The sequence below is a fragment of the Dermacentor albipictus genome, chromosome 5, assembly GCF_038994185.2.
Source record: "Dermacentor albipictus isolate Rhodes 1998 colony chromosome 5, USDA_Dalb.pri_finalv2, whole genome shotgun sequence".
NCBI classification, from domain to species: Eukaryota; Metazoa; Arthropoda; class Arachnida; order Ixodida; family Ixodidae; genus Dermacentor; species Dermacentor albipictus.
The window spans coordinates 106,880,413-106,900,238 of record NC_091825.1 but is presented as its reverse complement, the minus strand read 5'-3'; the positions used below and the strand labels follow the sequence as shown (position 1 = coordinate 106,900,238).

Below are 19,826 nucleotides of genomic sequence, written 5' to 3'. Positions count from 1 at the left end.
TCACAGTGACCATAAGCACAGTTTACGGAAAACTCACTGCGGGACGTTAAGCGCTTTTCAAGAGAGCAATAAGCTTGAGCGTTTAACAATGGCCGTAAAAATAAAAGCTTTAAAGAAATCTCAAATTCTTCGGTGCGTGACACTCCTTTAGACAATCTCATTAAGAGTACGGTCCATCTAATGACACGAATAAACGCGGAAGTACGAGTTTGTCGCTTTCTACAACGGCCACACTTCCGAAACCTCCAACGACACGTGTAGGAAACTCGGCTTTTGCCCCACAGTATATTCGTACGATGCTCGGCGCTTCGGATAAGCCAAGAAAAGCTTTCTATTACGCTGCTTCTTTATCGCAAAACAAATCGTTCGTCAAAGTGGTTGCCGACTTCTGGCTGATGCCAGCGACTCTTTGAAGACCACAAGCTACTTCCGCTTCCCTTTTATGCGTTGTGCATTCTCAACGACGTGCAAACCGAGACCGCTCAGTGAAGTCAAGCCGCTTGGTACCTGCACAGAAGGAATACAAAGTTACGAGCCTTCGAAGGGACGCTCTGTCTCTGCGCCACTTGCAGCTCCATCCTGTACGGCGCCCAATCGACGCGAGCGTTTAACGAGCGTGACGCTCTCCCGCCAATTTCGGCCTTTCCTCCTGCGATAAGGAGTTCCTTAAATCGGCGGTTTTTCTGCCCATTCTCCGCAGAGCAAGCCAGCGGCTGGCGGCGGTGAAGCGTGGGGCCAGGGCTGCCCGGGACAGTTTCATCTCCTCGAGCCATCGGTAGACCCACGTGCTTTTCCGCGCACTTATAGGACGGCTTACCGAGGAGTGCTTCCTCGTAAACAGGGATGCGGGTTATATTGTTCGACATGCCGAGACTGGTCGTACCACGTGCTATTCTTGCCACTTACGCGTATACAGCGAAAGCTAACTATACACGACACCCCATGGCTCAGAATGTAGCAAAACTTGTTGTAGCTTTCACAGGCAAGAATTAATACATGTAATATGCAGTATTACGTCCTTCGATCAAAGTGGGCACGGCAGAGAAACAGTAATACGTTAGGGAGAGAAATGCCCTTCGTGTGGGCTTAAAAATCACACTTAGTAATAGAAAGCGATGCAAATGATTTCAAGAAGACATATGAATGCTTGATAGCGCAGGATTGAGTTATGTCGACCATAACGGCAGAAGTTAAAGTACAGTAGCCACCCTCAGTATTGAGCCTGTAAAGTGCATTATTCGAAATTCAATTTGCATGATGATACAATTATGACAGCTACACGCGAAGTAATATAAGATTCCAGCTTGTTGCAGTGCGACACTTGATACAACTCATCCTTGAAGGAGCCGAAAGTCGCCGTCATAATGTTTTGAATTTCCATAACAGGACCACGGAAAGACCTCACGACTATGAGCTGAGAGGTTCACCTGCGTGACGAAGAGATTTAAATTTCGCACCGCCGCTTCGAGCACAATCGCTTCGAGCGAGTGACAGATCGCTGAATGTCATTTGCGCCTAGGAAACCTAAGCGCTAATTCACGAAGAAAGCGATCACCATGACGCAAAAGGACAGCCGCGTGACGGGGATGATCTTGGAAGATTGTTGTTTCTGTTTCTTTTCTAACCTGAGAGTGCCAAGAGGATAAAGCTTGCTGCATACATGCGCAATCAGCGAAAGCGGTTCCTTGTGCCTTCCCCAGTCGCTATCGAGCATAAAACGCGAAATAGCGCGTTTTGATGTCGCACACGCGTGGCGTTATTATGGATATGCGCTTGACCCACGAGAAACGTTTTTCGACCTGCACACCTGTACAGCCTCCGGCCATTGTCTCTGCGCATTCATATTCGCTAATACTCGCTGTACGCTACACCGCCATGCGACGCGCTTCCATCACGTGCCACATTCCGCCGGCGTGAGGAAACTTATCACTCGCGGCGAGTTACTACGCGATCCGCTAATGGCGAGCTTTACCCAGACCCCTTCCGAAGCCCCGGTCGGTTCAAGGTAGCGCTCCAGCAGGCTCGCGCGCGGCGTGAAACGACTTTGATTCGCACGAAGAAGAAGAAGAAGACGCGGTTGTGCATGCGTCTGAGCGCGCGTGCGGGGAAGGGGGATGGAGGAAGGAAAGAGGCAGCCATTACGCTCTTCAGCTCGATAGCCGCGAAATGCTGGAAACGCGGAGAACGGGGTTACACGGCCGCGCGTCACCTTTCGAGCACGTTGGCAGCGTGGCCGCACGCGCGGACCGCATATATACGCACCGCTCGCCTTCCCGCGAAGACGACGCGGGCAGCCCGTACAGCTGCGCGGTCCACGGGCGCTGCTCGCCTTGCCCGAGGGCGTATACACAGATTGCTCGCTGGACGCGGAAATTAAGCGCGCCGAGATACGAGAACGCGCGGGATTGACCGCTTCGGAAACACTGCCCATTACTGCCATTCGCTTCGCAGTGGATGATGGGCGGCGGAGAGCGGTCTCATTCTGCTACAAGTACTATATCCAGAGAGAGAGAGAGATAGAGAGAGAGAGAGAGAGAGAGAGAGAGTGTAATAAACGCCGAAATGGCACGCGTTTTTATGAAGCCACGCACATTGATTTTGACGAGACTGCCAAATCGAAGTGCTCTTGGGCGGATGTTTCGACGTCTGTTTCAGTTTCTAATTCCTCACACCCGCAGCCTTTGTCAAAAGATTTGAAGTCTCTCTGCCCCAAACTCTGAACTTTTCCCGGACGACAAACCTTTCGCTTCTCCGTAGTGTCAGGGGTTTGGAGAAGAACAATATTTCACCACATTATGTTGAGCGTGTAGGATTTGTCACAAGAGCACTGCCCAACGTGGGTCCCAATACAATACGCAGCCACTTCCCTGAGCGGTTTCGAAAATTTTGACGAAGACTGGAGGTTAATGCACTGATCGATGTACGTGCTTTTTTTTTTTGCAATTGGCACTTTTTGTAAAATTGTGTCCGAAGAACGTACGAACGCTCGCATAGAAATTTATTTGCTTGTTTCTTCTTGATGTAGAGCAATTTTGACAGCTTAGTCGTTGAACAACAAAGCCTGAGCGGCCGCACTCACTGCCCACATAATACGAAGCATAGTTCCTGCTGTATAGGCCTTAATGTTCCATGAATACGAAAGCGTTCATAAATCATATTTGTTTATGTTCAAGGGCAGATTTTCGTATGTACACATATCTCGTCAGGATGACAAAATTTTCTGCCCCAAAACGATTTTCTTTTCGATTCTTTAATAACAGTTGTTACGGCTTAGGGTGGCGTTAGGGCAAGGAGTCCATCAAACCCATCGACTGCTACGTCAGGTTGTAAGAATGAAGGAAAAATTGTTTATTGGCTTCGTTACAGGGCTCCAGTTCCGGAAGCCCACTCCCCGCAGGAACAAGTTAAACGTCCGAGTTCACATCAGGACCTTTAGTACCCTAATCGAAAAGCCTCCGCTTTTAATACCATCCCTAGGTGAGTCGACTAGGGAATCTGAACACTGTCCAGCAGCAAATCACAATCGTCGATTACGTTGCGATACCACGCCCGTGCTAGCAACACTCCGCGGTGACTCCGCCTCCGAAGCCCGATGGTATGGATATGCGGGAGGATCGCAACCTGTGAATCCATGGTAGCCGTCGTTGTTTGGTAGCATTGAATGACCCCCCCCCCCCCCCCCTCCTATTTCATCCTTAGTTCAGTCTTAGTTCAGGTGAGGTTGGTGGCCTTTTGTAAACGCGTCAAGAGCCAATGTCCTCGCTGCGTTGACCTCTGGATAGGTGCTGATGGATAGGTAGTGGTTTGCCTCGTGGCAAACGTCTAATTAACTGCGAATTCCAGATCGCCTTAGTTTTTGATAGCATTGGATGCCCTCCCCCGTTTTCATCCTTAGCTCAGGCTGCCAGTTAATGGTGGGCTTGCGGCCTTTTTTGAGACCCTTCAATAGTCGAGGTCCACGCTGCGTTGGCGTCTGGATAGTCGCTGATGGATGGACGGGCCTTGTGGCAAACATCCAGGCAATTGACGCCTTTGTGGTATTGAGACGTAACAAACACAGTGTATGAACGGGAAGGTAAGCTACGCAAGAGCCGGCTATCCCAAGACAGGCACACACGTATCACAGACAATACAAAGGCTGCAGAAAACTAAGAAAAACAACGTATGTGTGAACAACACAAAGAATAAGGCTAACCAGAAGCACTTCCCTTCTGATCTATATCGAAAGCAACAAACTCTATCACTGACAGCGTCTCAACAATGGCTATCACAATGTCCCGATAGAAAGTACGGCAAAAACTGAGAGGAATATGGAGGAGCATCAGACTTATGAATAAAGCATCGACGGTGCGGGCGTTCTGCGTTTGTGAACCCCATGCAGTGTGCTGGCCAGAGCGTTCTCGATAGGGCGTCCACGCAGCGCCATCGCAGATCCTGGGAACGTATAACGAACCACGAGGAGACCCAGACGATGCGACATATACGCGGCGCAGGTCGTCCTCGTCCCACCAGGAATGCGCCCGATAGCTCGGCCGCGCGTCCGAGCCAAATCCATTTCCTTCTCCCGCCTCCGCACTGGCAAAGCGAAACGTGAACGCGGTTACGTGCGTGTTTTCTTTCGCGATCCAGCGCTGCGCATCTTCTTTGAATCGAAGGCCACCACCGGCGCCCCATAGGAGATGCCGGGGGATGACCGCTGGCGACCTCGAAGGTCCCCGCGCGGCGGCGCGTCCCCGCGGGGCAGAGTCCTCGTCTCGCGTGGCGCAGTTTGGCGTCGCGGTCGTCCGGCGCGCGCATTGCGTCCACGCGCTGGGCTGAGCTGGCTTTCGCGGCACGCGCGAGCGAGCGGTCGTGACGGCGTGCTTACGCGCTTCGCCGTCACGAGACACGCGAAGACCTATCCGAGCTGCCGGACGCTGTGAACGGGACGTTACGGAGTGGAGCCGATTGCATAAAACACACGCAGCAACAAAAGAAGAAGAAGAAGAAGAAAAAGAAGAAGAAGAAGAAGAAGAAGAAGAAGAAGAAGAAGAAGAAGAAGAAGAGAGGTTGCATGAAATGGAGCGGACACGCGAATGAGAAGGAGGAGGGGGAAAGGAAAGGTATACGGATGCCAATCAGACTCGCGTCCGGCTTGCACCCTTTGCAGGGGAAAGGGGGTTAAAGAATGAAAATGAAATAAAAGGAAACGAGGAGAAGGGATGCACTGGCAATGCGAACACATGAGGATCCCATTACGCCGACAGCCACGCCTACAGACAGGTAAATAAACCCCTCCCCTCCCCTATCCCGTTCTGTGAACATAGTAGCGCTTCGAGAGTCACGTCCTGCGAATACTTAGCCGTGGATACGGTTTCAAGAGAGAAGTTTATCAAACAAGCAATAAACGCACACTCAAACAACTCTGGATTGACTAAATAAACTGGTTATGCGACGCGTACTAATATTTCACGCGTACAGGCTTCCTGCTGTTATGCGTAGAAACTCAGCAGTTAATCCGTGAGTCGAAATGCTCTGCTAAGGTTAAGTTAGGGGCCCCTCGTGGGCTTGTTACATTTCACAAACTACTCGGCCAACCGCTGTTTTAGTTCGATGCAGCAGAATAGTTTACTGTGTGCACGGCTCGTAGTTTGCCGAATAATCTCGCCAAATAACTCACTATACCTATATATCTCCGAATCACTCGCCTAGCTCAGCAGCTGTGACCTAATGATGGAGAGATGATCTAGCACCTCTTCATCACAGCGCAGTTGTCCCCCGCATAAGTGAGCCAAAGCACGTTGACTAATGCTGCCTTAAGGCCCTATTCACTGCATGCCAAAAGACGCTTTAGAAGAGATCACGCGTCTAATGTGTATACATCCTTATATACGCAGAGCATTGGATAAGTGGAAAGCAGCGTCACGTAGCAACCTTTCTCTTCAGCATATGGCATTGTCTCGTTTTATAGCCTTTAGGACAGAAGTGTGCAGCTTTTTGTCCGCTAGTCGGCCCAGATTCACGAGACCACCAGTATCTGGGTTCGCGTCGAAATCTGTAATTGCAGACTGCCGAGCGCAAACAATGCGGCACCGGAACGTGGGCCTCCTACGCACATCATTATGCTAAAGATAGCCTCGGCCGCAGTTCTCCGGGAAGCGCTCAATGTATTGAAGTTTCGGCGTGCGCAAGGCTGTGAAGAGTTCGTTCTCGATCTGAAGACAAGGTGGGCGTGTTGGACGAATGACCCACGGCTCACCCCACGCTCTCGAGGTTAGGAAGAGTTGGCTCGCGGTTTGTGAGCGCTGTATCTCTTGCCGCTTTGTGGATCTTACAGCTGCCTAATGTTTGTCTTGAGCTGTACTTGTACCCCTCCTTAGACGCTCGCGAAACCGCAAAAACTAAAAAAGAAAGAAGAAATGCGATATGAATCACTCAGTTCCCGGTTCGTCCTGGTATTTTCGTCTACAACTCTGTACGCTTGTGCGTATACACTTCGAAGGCTTCACGAAAGCCTTCGCGCTCTCTCATGACAAAAGTTTGCCGTTAGCAACTCTTTATGGCGCGCAATTTGGTTGCTGCAACGGACGATGCCCAAGGCTACTGCCTTCGATTCCAAACAGCTTTAGCTTTATTTTGGGTTAGCTTTCAGAAGCAAGCAGGCAGTAACATCGTTATCAGTTTAAGCTCGCCGCCTCATTACGGGTAATTAACCGCATGTCCTCGGAGCAGCCGTTTTGCTTATTGAACCGCGACGTGTCTCAGTGCGCCTCGACCACTAACCGAGCGTTTACCGTAAGAAGCTTTCACGGGGAGGCATTCCGAAAAAGATGCCGTTAATGCTCCCTGTAGCGGTTACAAAGCTCGCACGATGCCCGCAGACACCACTTTCACGGCAAAAGTAAGCAAGCTGGCAATACGCTTTCTATCGAAACACCATCTCCGAAATGTATAAATGACCCTCGCCCTTTCACTGAAGCCGTCATAGCTCAACTCCGCTGTGTATGCACTCTTGCAGTGTAGAAAAAAAAAGAGAAAACCAGACAAGCAAGGAAAAAGAACAGCTGGAGGTCAAAAATAAGAAAAGAGAACGAACTTGTTTTTCCACGCTCGCACGCTCGTAACGTCTAAAGTGCGCCCGAGGCGAAGATCGCCGCAAATCGTGCGCGAAGGGCAAGGCGCCGTACGTACACGGTTAACGCGGAGGCAGTCAACCAATATACCCGACAGCAACGTTCAAACGCGCGCCACGGCATGCTTATTATCCACACGTATACAAACTGCATGCGTGAGCACACAATTGCACGTCCAGGTGCCGAACCAACAGGCATCATCCTACGTGCCGGCGCAGTCGCGTGCCCCATAGTAGCGTACAGTGAATCGGAAGCCACGAAGGGGGAAGAGAACGTCCTCACAGCGGTCACTTTTGCGCCGACGCTGCACAACCATGTTACGGGGCCGCGCTCATCCCGCACGCGCGTTCATCGTCTTATCCGTCCGGCCGCTTCCTTTTACTCGTCGGACTGGTTTTCTTTTTTTTTCGCCGTTATTCACCGGGACGCATCGACCAACGACGGTCCCCTGCATCGCCCGCGGCTCTTCACGCTTGCATGGGATGCGGCCAAGGGAATTTGCCCTGGCTTGCGCAAAAGGGACTTCCTTGCGTTGCTTCCATAGGCTTGCTACCCGCGTGCTACCAGTATGCGTGCGTTCACAACGCGAATACTACGCACGCATACCGAATTTACTCGCAAGCAAGCGGTAAGTTTAAGTGTCGAATCAATACTAAATAAGCTACATGGTTCTCCTAGGTTCGAGCATCCATATCTAACAGAACTCCCCGGCATGTTGCTAGACACACACACAACGCATGAGGATCATGGAACAACAGCAGATGACTGTGATGAATGCGAGTGAAAATCCCACGTGAAGGAGTATCCGTGCTGATGCAGTCTTAGTGAATAGCGACAAACATGTATAGAGAGAGAGAATGAAAGAGGTCGGTCTTAGCTTGCATGCTCTGGCCTGCTACTCTGCACAGGGGGATATAGAAAAGGGGACGACAAAGAGTGATGAAAGATGATGATGAGGAAAGGAGGAAGGGATGCATACACACACTAACACAGTGTTGATTTGGTTGGTTGCACTCTTACGCACCAACTTCCGATTTGCTTTTCTCTTACATTCACCGACCACCTGATCTTCGGTTATCGGCCTGCAATCGAGGCTGGGTTAGATAGAAGTGAATGCAGTACACCGCGAACACCGGCAGTTGCGTATAATCTCCGGTTGACCGCGTGATTGACTCCGCGGTAGCGTGATATGTGGTTAGCGGCACTCGCTGCACCGGCGTATCGGCGCGTTAGATTGGCTTAAGTGGGAGTCGTTGCGCTTGAAATGATATGCGGGCCGCTAATGGCGGTGTTCGCAAAGTAACACGTAGACACGCACGTCCGGTAAGGACAGTACGCGGGCGCGTTTGGACGTCTCCAGCTGCGCGAATCCTGTTCGCACAGGGGCTATGTAGTCATGAATTCTCTTTAACAAACGGATGGCCCACCGAAGCAGGATTAATGGAGCGATGACTTGTAATTTCGGCATGGCGGTTTGTAAGTAACAGGCTCAGCTCTGAACCCGCCCTTAACGTGCGACCTATTCTGTAAGGGTAGTGTGCTAACGATACTGACCTGACGACCTTCACGGAATCTCCTACTGGTTAGGCATGCAAATATGAAAAATGCGACTACCAGACGGGGCTTCTCCTACGTACTTCAGTGCTGCACAGTCGAGTATAAAAGAAAGCAGGTGTCCTGTCTATCGTTAGAGCAACACGAATAAAGCAGCAAAATGAAAAATGCAGCTCAGTGCAGTCACAGCCCGTATTGACAGCCCTTGAGGCGTCCTGCAGAGTGCAATGACGCAAGACGTAAGTGAATGCAAAATACGCAACTGGAACCAGTGTCCATTCTGAAATCTCTGACCAGCATGTCATCCTTTTGCCGCGTAACTGGTCTGCAAAGCTCTTCACTGCCAAACAACCGCTGACCGAGATACCGCACCCCTATACCTGCCGGATGTGTCACATTCTTCTTTGTCATTGCGCTGTCCGAAAGTAAAAAGAAAGAAAGAAAGAAAGAAAGAAAGAAAGAAAGAAAGAAAGAAAGAAAGAAAGAAAGAAAGAAAGAAAGAAAGACATCTGTAGTGCGGCACCGAGGGACACCCCGCTACGAAGGCCCCCACCGAAAGTCCGAGTATGGTGTTGACAACCGTGCAATAGCGATACGTTGTCTTATGGAACCCCGCCGCTTCATAACAGGAAGTACATATATCAGCTGAGCGCAAACTCGCACGTAGTACGTATAGAAATACGGGCACCCGCACCAATGCCGGTACTAAAAGGAATGAGTATACGACGACCGTACAAACAGGCCGCTTCTGTAGGCACAGACAAACACGCACGTACAAGCATAGCATTGCAAGTAGAAACGTGAACAAGATTAGGGGCGATAAGCAGGTAGGTCCTTTTCGGAAAATATAGTGCAGCGGAGGCCATAACGACTCGCGGACAGGGTGGCCAAATAAGTATCGCAGCATGGTGCACGGTCCATGACACAGCTCGCTACGCACGCTTGTTTTCCTGCTTTCTCTTTCGCAGGAAACATTATCTGGGAAAACACGCAGTTTATCAATGCGAAGTTGTTCTTTTGCGAGCCCTCCCGGACTTTCCTGACCGTGGCTGCTGGGTGCTGCAGCTGGCTTGCAAAATAGCTCACACTTAAAAATATATATATATATATATATATATACGAAAGAATACATGCATAATGGCGGGCATCGAACCAACACAGTAGCCCGATGATCTAACAGGCCGTAGTTAAACTTTTTTTCCCGTATTTCAGGGCACCAAAGTCAATACAGCAAGCATACCAGAAGTCAATAATCAGGCAAAATTAAACACTTATGAAAGAGGTGAAACCAATCAAGGGCATCGGTGGAACGCGCGTATATCCAGCGTATTTTGAATTATTTTTTCCTGGAAAATGCTCTTCGTTGCTCGGGGCTGTTTCGGCATGTCAATCAATCAATCAATCAATCAATCAATCAATCAATCAATCAATCAATCAATCAATCAATCAATCAATCAATCAATCAATCAATCAATCTTAAACATTAATACATTTACTAAGTAAACGTATAATAAAGAAGGAGGTCCCAAAGTATTCTTGCTTCCCCGTTCTTGCTCTCCAGAGACTGCGATTCAATAAGGAAAACGGGATCGTATCGCAAGGTTCCTGTCCTGTCTATCAAGATACCTGACAGTGATGCGATTATTGTGTTATTCTTTCTCCAACGTTCGCTGTAGAACATTCCCCCAAAACGCTGCACTATACCGCTCAATGAAGCAAACCATCAATAGTTTCTGACTTCTCGCACGATCTCCAATTCGTGTCCCAGAGAACAATTATTCCTTAGTCTTCCGTTGCGTTTTCACAGGAAGCCTTTCTTTTTTAAAACTCGGTGCTTCGTGCATATAGCCAGAGTCACACGTATACTTCTTTCGTGCCAGCTCCAACTGGCTCTTTGAGATCATATCGATGCGTGGGTCCCATTGTGTATAGCACGGGTGCGCGCTAATTTTCTTTACGCCAAGGACGCAGCAATGAATTGGGCACATTTATATGATTTGATTAACGGCTTTACGGAAGTTTCACATATATTCCGAGATGCGCGCCGGATCTGCATTTTTTTTAGCTTGTTATGGGTCACCAATGAAGTTTGCATGCAGTGTACATGCTTGAGTAATTCGCGATTTCTCGTTTGCGGTCAGAATTGGAAACTTGTTGAAATACTAACAAACTGAGCGTTGCCCGCTATAATATCAGCTGATGAGCGCCAACTGGAATGGGCGACGTTGCTAACTATAGATACAAAAGAGCGAGGAGGTTTCCGATAACTGACGGATCTTAATGTAACTTAAACGCATATACTGAGTCTTATAAAAAACTTGGGAAGGCTTCTCTCCACGTGAGTGACAGTGCAATTAACGGCAGAAAAAATTACGAGCGCAGATCAGTGAATGGTTCTGAGCAAAAGTATACATACGCTTTCACATAAAAAAAGAAAGAGAGAGAGAGAGATAAACGGGGCTGGGGTGGGTTGAGGAGGGGCGGACAGGTGTATAAATAGGGCACGCTTAGAATAAAAAGGGCAAGCATGATCTGCTTTTCTCTAATCATTATCACTGCACAAAGATTAGTGGTTGCATCTTAACTACAGCAATAAGCCATCCGTATAGTCATACTAAGCCCTGTGTTAAAATAAAAGAAGAAACAGAAACGCGCTTGTAAGAAGCAATCAAGAAATGTAAATTTCTTAATGTTTTGGGCATCACACAAAATGCTGTTACCCGCCGTGGTGGCGTAGTGGCTTTGGTGTTGCACTGCTAAGCCCGAGGTTGCGGGGGCGAATCCTGGCCGAGGCGGCCGCCTTTCGATGGGGCGACATGCAATAACACCCGTGTACCGTGCATTTGGTGCACGTTAAAAAACCCCAAATGGTCAAAATTAACACCCAGTTCCCAGCTTAGGCGTGCTTCATAATCATATCGTCGTTTTGGCACCTAAAAGCCCAGAATTCAATTTAATTATAACGCTGTTCTACCGCTCCTAGCATCAAACGCACAGGTCGTACAAGCACTCTATTAGTTACCTTCGTCGCACACCTTCATGAGTAAATATAAATAGGCTGCTCACAGACAAATTATTTTATCGTGCCCGAAAAGAAAGAGAGAGGGAGATAGAAAGGAACATATAGAAACCAATGGCAGCACCGCAACGACAAGCTCACTAACCTTGTCGCGGCCACTAAACTTGGGGAGAACACCAAGCTCTGAAACGAGCGCGTTCACCGCAGCCCATCATTCATTACGCTCAACCCGTCCGCTCTGCCTGCCCTCGCCGCGCAAATTCGCACGCGACAAGCGGCGATTCCTCGCCCATAGGCGCGACTAATAACAGGGCCGCAACGAATCACATCATCACTGGCCTGGAACGGCACAGGGCGTTCTCTAAGATGCGATCTGGTGTGTACGCTGTACATGCGACAGGGAGGCTTCGGCGCGGTCGGTCATGCGTGTTGGAAAACAAAAAACCAACAGCAAACAAGCAAAAAAAGAAACGGCGAAAAAAAAAACGAAACAACTTTCCGCGCTGAACAAAACGAGAGCCATCCTACAGCCGCAGAGCACGTAGTATATGAACACTTCCCGAACAAGGTCGAGGCCGTGGTTTGTTAGAGGGAAAACGACCATCGCTTTTTTTTTTTTTTGCTCGGAACAAAAGATCAGGAAAGAGACATCGCTTGTATACGCTGAAGCCTCGGGGGTGATGTGCAGTAGGTTGCGTTGTTCGCTGCTGCGGGAGTCTGTGTCGATTGTTCGCCGAAACATCGGCGTGCCCGCTCGGTAAACGTGCCGCCGCTTTCTCGGCGAGCAATTTGCCAACCTTGTCTCCGTGAATCGTAGAGAAGTGCCTCTTCCCATGAATTTACTGCCCGATCAGCAGAAGAAAAGAAGAAATATAGGCGATCGCGGCTCCATGAGCGTTGCGCATAATCGTGGAAAGAAAACACGGGCTGACTTTTTCGACATAGTCGGAAGGAAGATAGGAAATTGCTCGCTTTTCGATTCCAAGAACTTCACTGTCAATTATATGAAACGAGAGGGGTGGTAGAATGTGTTTTTAAGGGCTTTGAACTTTTGTCACCTCAAACTCTTTAAAATTCACCTGTATAAATACTGTCAATGTTTTTTGTTTAATATTGCATTGATGCATGCTGAATATTGCGTGATGCGGTGACTACGTATGGGAATCGGTCCCACAAAAGTTGTAGTCACGAAGGCACAGTGGGAGATTCCGTAATTGATCTCAACTCAACATGGCATTCTCAACAAGAGAATTCTTGACCTGAAATTTTACGATTGTAAAAACATGCGCAGAGTTAAGCCAGGAACAAACAAAAAAGCTTAAAGTGAACAGACAATAGAGAAACACGTTTGAAATAAATTTATCCGAACAAATTGGGCGCCAGACATGGTGTCTTATATTTGCTATGACGCAGCGCTGCTAAGCACGAGGTTGCGGGCTCGACTCCCGGACACTGCGGCCGCATCTCTATGTGGACCAAAAAAAAAAAAAAAGGCGCCCTTGTACCGCACGTTCATCATCATCATCATCATCAGCCTGGTTACGCCCACTGCAGGGCAAAGGCCTCTCCCATATTTCTCCAACAACCCCGGTCATGTACTAATTGTGGCCATGCCGTCCCTGCAAATTTCTTAATCTCATCCACCCACCTAACTTTCTGCCGTCCCCTGCTACGCTTCCCTTCCCTTGGAATCCAGTCCGTAACCCTTAATGACCATCGGTTATCTTCCCTCCTCATTACATGTCCTGCCCATGCCCATTTCTTTTTCTTGATTTCAACTAAGATGTCATTAACTCGCGTTTGTTCCCTCACCCAATCTGCTCTTTTCTTATCTCTTAATGTTACACCTATCATTCTTCTTTCCATAGCTCGTTGCGTCGTCCTCAATTTGAGTAGAACCCTTTTCGTAAGCCTCCAGGTTTCTGCCCCGTAGGTGAGTACTGGTAAGACACAGCTATTATACACTTTTCTCTTGAGGGATAATGGCAACCTGCTGTTCATGATCTGAGAATGCCTGCCAAACGCACCCCAGCCCATTCTTATTCTTCTGATTATTTCTGTCTCATGATCCGGATCCGCAGTCACTACCTGCCCTAAGTAGATGTATTCCCTAACGACTTCCAGTGCCTCGCTGCCTATTGGAAAGTGCTGTTCTCTTCCGAGACTGTTAAACATTACTTTAGTTTTCTGCAGATTAATTTTTAGACCCACTCTTCTGCTTTGCCTCTCCAGGTCAGTGAGCATGCATTGCAGTTGGTCCCCTGAGTTACTAAGCAAGGCAATATCATCAGCGAATTGCAAGTTACTAAGGTATTCTCCATTAACTTTTATCCCCATTTCTTCCCAATCCAGGTCTCTGAATACCTCCTGTAAACACGCTGTGAATAGCATTGGAGAGATCGTATTTCCCTGCCTGACGCCTTTCTTTATTGGGATTTTGTTGCTTTCTTTATGGAGGACTACGGTGGCTGTGGAGCCGCTATAGATATTTTTCAGTATTTTTACATATGGCTCGTCTACACCCTGATTCCGTAATGTCTCCATGACTGCTGAGGTTTCGACTGAATCAAATGCTTTCTCGTAATCAATGAAAGCTATATGTAAGGGTTGGTTATATTCCCCACATTTCTCTATCACCTGATTGATAGTGTGAATATGATCTATTGTTGAGTAGCCTTTACGGAATCCTGCCTGGTCCTTTGCTTGACAGAAGTCTAAGGTGTTCCTGATTCTATTTGCGATTACCTTAGTAAATAGTTTGTTGGCACGTTGGGTGCACGTTAAAGAAACTCAAATGGTCCAAACTCAGACCGTGGTTCAGGCACGTGGCACCTCCCTGCCTTTCATTTATAATTTTCTCTCTCTGGCATGTAAAACATCGGAATATAATTTTTTTTAGTGATTTGCGCATAAGAGAGAGAGAGAGAGAGAGAGTGCCACGCAGCAGAAACCACGCACGTTAACGCGACACGTAGTACGACACTCGTATAAGAAAAAAATGTGAGACGCGATACCTAGCGAGCGAATGCCCGAGTCGCACTTCGCGCCGCTTCCTGGTGCGAGCTTTTGTTTCTACCTCCACTCTCGCTTCACGGTCAGCGCAAGGACACCTCGCTCCTTCTTATTTTTTCTTCTTCCTAAGGAACACGCGTGTTCGAGATTCTATTTTGGCCGAGAACACTTTGTCCGCGAAAAAAGAAAAACGACATAAGCTCTCTCTCTCAGACCACGGGCGAAGGAGGCGGCGGCCGCGTCAACAGACATGCAAATGACGCGCGGGAGATTTGCGTGCCACGGCCCGCCAACTCGCGGGCGCGCGCGCCCTAATGAGCGATGAAAGCGAGCAGTCACGCCGTTTGTCACAAAGAACGAGAGAGCAACAAAACGAAACAACAATAAACGGCAGTCAGAGAAGGAAACGCGCAACGGAACGTTTGGCGGCCCTCGAAGGAACCTGTTGTGTTCGCCAGATTGGATTCTCAGTTAAGATACCAGCACACCGCGCGCGCGCGTGGAAAAAGCCCGGTAAAGACGTCGAGGCCTTGTTTTCCTCTTTATTCTTAGTTCTTTGACCGCACCCTCACTTGTATATATATATTTTTTTGATTGAGAGTGATAAGCTACCGCGATTCTTACATCTATCGGAAAGGCCGTGGTCCGGAAAGCTTATACGAGCGCTCTGATTGGTTGGCGCATGACTGCGCCGCATGCAGCCATATATACTAGAGAACGTATAAGGTCGGACGTCGTTCTAGACAAGAGGTGCACTCTGGCCACTCCATTCTGAGATATTGAGATCGAAAGATATCTATCTCGTGACATCGCACCATGTACTTGCCAGTGATGCCAGTGTTTGCCTTTCTCACTCGGCTCTTCTATAACTCTACTGCGGTTTGGATAATTCAAAACAAATTTATGTCTAACTCCACTCCTAAAAAATTGCAACAATATTCGCGTTCGCTGAGCTGCTCGCAACGATTACATGTTCGGATGCACCTCTCAGTCTTGAAGTTTCAAAACGGGCTGCGGGACATTCCGCTTTTATGCTGAACACTACGCTATAGGGAGATGGCATAAGGTTTGGACCGAAGACTCCGCCGAAGACAGAAAGCCTGTTAGTACCACTGGTGTTTGTAACAGCACAGGCGTCTGTGAAACCTCATTGTGTTTTCTCTTTATTTTTGTATGTTGTGGCCAGATATGTATGACTAGATATTCGCCTCATTCTAAATATAATCCACTATAGTCTGTGTTAGCGAAATGGTGATTGCTTAGAGGTCACCTGTCATCGTTGCTGGGTTTAAGTCGGCCAGACTGGCCAGTTTAGCTTGAGCACTCAGTCCACATGGAATACGGTTACCCCGCCTCTTTCTTCCCTTCTTTCTCTTTTTTCTATTTCTATCTTGACACATCCGAGTTTTCCTAGTTTCGTATAGTTCCACAGCACTGATATTTAGTTATGATTTTGTAAATTTTTCTCACCCATTTTCACGAGTTTCCTATGTGTATAGACGGCTGAACTTAAAATGACTGAACAACGATACCAGCGATCCCCGCAAGCATTAGCCCCATATTTGCCTCTGCGGTTATTGACAAGAAATTAGACGGTCCCATCGACTACATCATACCATTTCTTAGCGCTCTTTGGCCATTACTTGCCCTCGCGCCACAATACCCTATACAGCATCAATTTACATGGTCACAGCACAACCCCCGACATCGGCCATGTATACCCCGCGTGAGTCAGCCGAAACATGGAGGCAATGATCATATACCAACCGATTGTGGCAGCGCAGCATGGTCAGCGCTTAAGACGAAACGCGGTTGCGACAAGGTGCGTTAGAAAAATGGCATACGCCGCGTAAGAATGCAGCATATGCAGGGACAAACACGATGTCTATTCAACATACGGTCGCTACAGTGGGCGAATCTTGACTGTAGCCTACAATGTGCTAGGCTTTTTAAGTCATTATTTATTATTTTCACCTGCTTCTTTCTTTTTTCCCCAGTTGGCGACGAGCGGCAAACGTCAGCAGCTGTCGAAGCGACGACCTGCAATTCTTTAGTCGACGTGGCAAATCTCCCTTCACGTTAGATCGCGAAAGCAATCGTTGCTCGCATGCACCATGGACGGCGAGCACGCAGAAGACAGGAAGACGTTTGTAAACAAGAGCTCCAGTTTGCGGCCGCTTCCCGTGATTTACCTTCAAGGACGCTACCGGTCGCTCCTATAGCTCGTTTTTTTTTTTCGCCTTTCCTGAAACGAGCACCGCTTCGGCACTCGTCTTGCGCCGGCGTCACATCAGTGCGGTTCTCCGCGCAAACAAGATAAACGCAGCCAACGCGGCGCTGCCGCTGTTCCTGCTCGAGTGGCGGCAATGCGTGCTACAAAACATCGCACGCGCGCCGGTAGAGCCGCATTGCCGGGTGATAGCGAACGAGAAGGGAGATTTGGGCAATAAGTAAAACACGGAGCGTTTGCCGGGAAAAGCGTACACCGTGAACCGGTTACTCGAAGAGAGGAGAGCGTTTCACGAGCGCCTAATCGGCCACTAAGGTTTGTGGTGATTGAGCAGGCGCCTCGAAGAGCGGTCTCCCTGGTAACGTATGCGATCTCGAGCCCTGAGATGCGCACACCGTGACGCTTGTCCTGTGCGTGTTGAGGTATAGTTTCTAGCTTGGCACGCAACGACGTGGTTGAAGGTGTTGCACTTCCTACTTTAACAAAAGCGACCTTAAGTTGAAAAATATTACCAGTGGCCCTATCGAAATAGGCATCTAGCCGCTTTGCATGGCATTAACTGTAAATAGAAGTTCGTTCGCTGTCATTTGAATACTGTGCACTGTATGCAAATGTTGACCCGTTTGATTTGTGCAGAGTACGTGCCAAACTACGCGTTATCTTACAATTAGAGACTTCCGTGACGCCTGCAATAGCTTCTTGTCGCCTTTTCTCGGACAACAAGACCAAGCAAGTCTTTTTTCAACGTGGTCATGACGCAGAGCTTTTCACACTGCAAAAACTAACCCTGTTTTATTGCAGGATGACAGCAAAAGCACAGCCGCACTTACAGTGCAGAGAAAGTAATATCTGGGCGTTAAAAACTGCAAACGTGTTTCAAACGCACAGTGTGATAAAATGACAATGGTCAGAGTTAATGAGCTTGTAGCGTACACAGGACGTTACACTATAAGAGTGTCTTATAGAGTGTCTTGACACCCGTTCCTAAATTCCTAGCGTATTTCTGACCGGCTCATAATCTGCTTCTCTGCATTAGTAGGGCGTTCTGATATGAAATAATGAATATTCGAGGCGTTTTCGCCACAGAACCTCCGGTCCCCGGCTTTGGGCCTTTGCATGCGTGCTCGTCAACGTGCCTGCGCGCACTTGGTGGGAGGTGAGACACGGGTAGGACAGCATGAGCGAAAGTCGCACGCGATAAAAAACGCGCCGCACGCAGCAGTAATCTCGCGTTCCAAGTGTGGATACTCACAGCTCAGAAGACAGCAGAGCGCCAAGGCACAGCCGGCGAGCGACATTGTCGCCACTCCAGACACGGAACCGGACATCTTTTCACGGTGTTGGCGCGCACCGAGACAACAATTCGGCGTATAAAGGACGGCGGTGAGGAACGAAAAAGGACTGACGCCTTTCGGGGAGAGACTGCGTCAGAGACGACACTCTCGGCACTGCAAGGGGACACGGTCACTGACGTCCCACCACACCGAAGTTAATCCTCAGTTCGTCGGCGTAGGCACACACACACGCACGAGCAAAGAGAGGACGAGCGAAGCGCGCCGATGATACGGCGTCGTAAAGAACGGACCGGCCCACAGGCTCAGTCACGCGTCGCAGCGTCAGACGCTGCTGCGTCGATGGACGATGATGCTCTCGCGCGTCGGAGCACGCGGAGCAAGCGGCGTCGACGGATGGATGAGCGGACGGAGAAGACAGGTGGGGCGCGCGCGAGAGCGCGGTTTCAGGAGTGGCGGCGGCTCAGCTGCATCGGTCGGGGCGAGTGCACAACTTTCTGTTTCGCGGCGGCGATTTCTATCCGGCGTCACGTTGGAGCGGCCTACTTTCGCTCGCCCGCCGCTCTCGTCGCTGTCGGACGGCTTAGCCCGCGTCGAGAGGAGGACGACCCTCCTCTCCCTCTACCTTTGGCATCCTCACTCTCGCGCAGACTACTGCCGTTACCCTACGGCGTCGGCGACTGAGCTTAGTGCGCGCTCGGCACGAGTGGATGCGGTCAACGGGCGACGCGGAACCAGAAGAGCGGAAGCTGGCGGTGCGAAATGGATGCGCATCGCCGCGCTGCGATACGATGCGAAGCGATGAGCTGCAATGCTCTGCAGCGCATTCAGCTTTGCATCGGAAGCAGTCATCTCTCTCATTCGCTGGTTGCATTATGCACTTTTCCAAGGTGGGTGAGCGTATGGCTCATCTCGGCAGTCCTCAGGCGCCTGTAGCAGCGACAGCGACGCCCTCTCGTTCGCTCGGTGCCGTTACGTGGTTGTCGCAGAGAGGTTAATCTCGAAAACTTAAATGGACGCGTTGTCGCATGCTGAGGGAGTGTCGCGTTCTTGAAGGTGCTAGCGATAAATGAGCACATAGCTGGGATAAGCTGTTTATCTATTGCGTTTTCAAAGCAATCTCTACATTAACGCTGAGGCCTGTTCGTGGAAGGAGACATAGACGAGCTTTCGTGAACGAATTCTTCGCAATAGCTAAAGATAATATTACATTTAGTTGGTGGATCAGGTGGAGAGATCGGAGCCTGCTTCACCATTTCACTTCTATTTCACTGAAGGCGCTACGAGTGACGAAAGAGCGCTTCTTTTTATTTTTTTTCTCGTGTAATTTCCAGCTATAACGAAATAAAGCGAGGACATTTTCATTGCGCCGGAAAGCCTCTTCACTGCATAGCTTGACATCTCCCCTGGACTCGAGTCTTCCACTTTCTCCATTGCGGCTGTTGATGAGAAATTTGGAAACGACAGGATTTCTAAGCGTGTGAATATGACAAGAGAATCACAGTCACTTCAATAAGTGCCCAAGAACATAAAATCTATTCGTGCTTTCTTCATACAGGCTAGCTTTGTCGTGTGGTGAAGCTAACGTAGCGGAAAAAAGAAGAGCA

General features: G+C 49.1%; 1 protein-coding gene across 1 annotated transcript in view; it reads right to left on the bottom strand.

The window, feature by feature from the left end:
- Positions 1-18,794, bottom strand: part of LOC135897149 (uncharacterized) — a 193,136-nt gene extending 174,342 nt beyond the window's left edge. The window contains exon 1 of the mRNA XM_065425711.2: positions 18,180-18,794. Within this exon, the coding sequence (XP_065281783.2) occupies positions 18,180-18,255 (76 nt within the window). The 5' untranslated portion in view covers positions 18,256-18,794. The remainder of the gene's footprint in view (positions 1-18,179) is intronic.
- Positions 18,795-19,826: the final 1,032 nt, after the last annotated feature.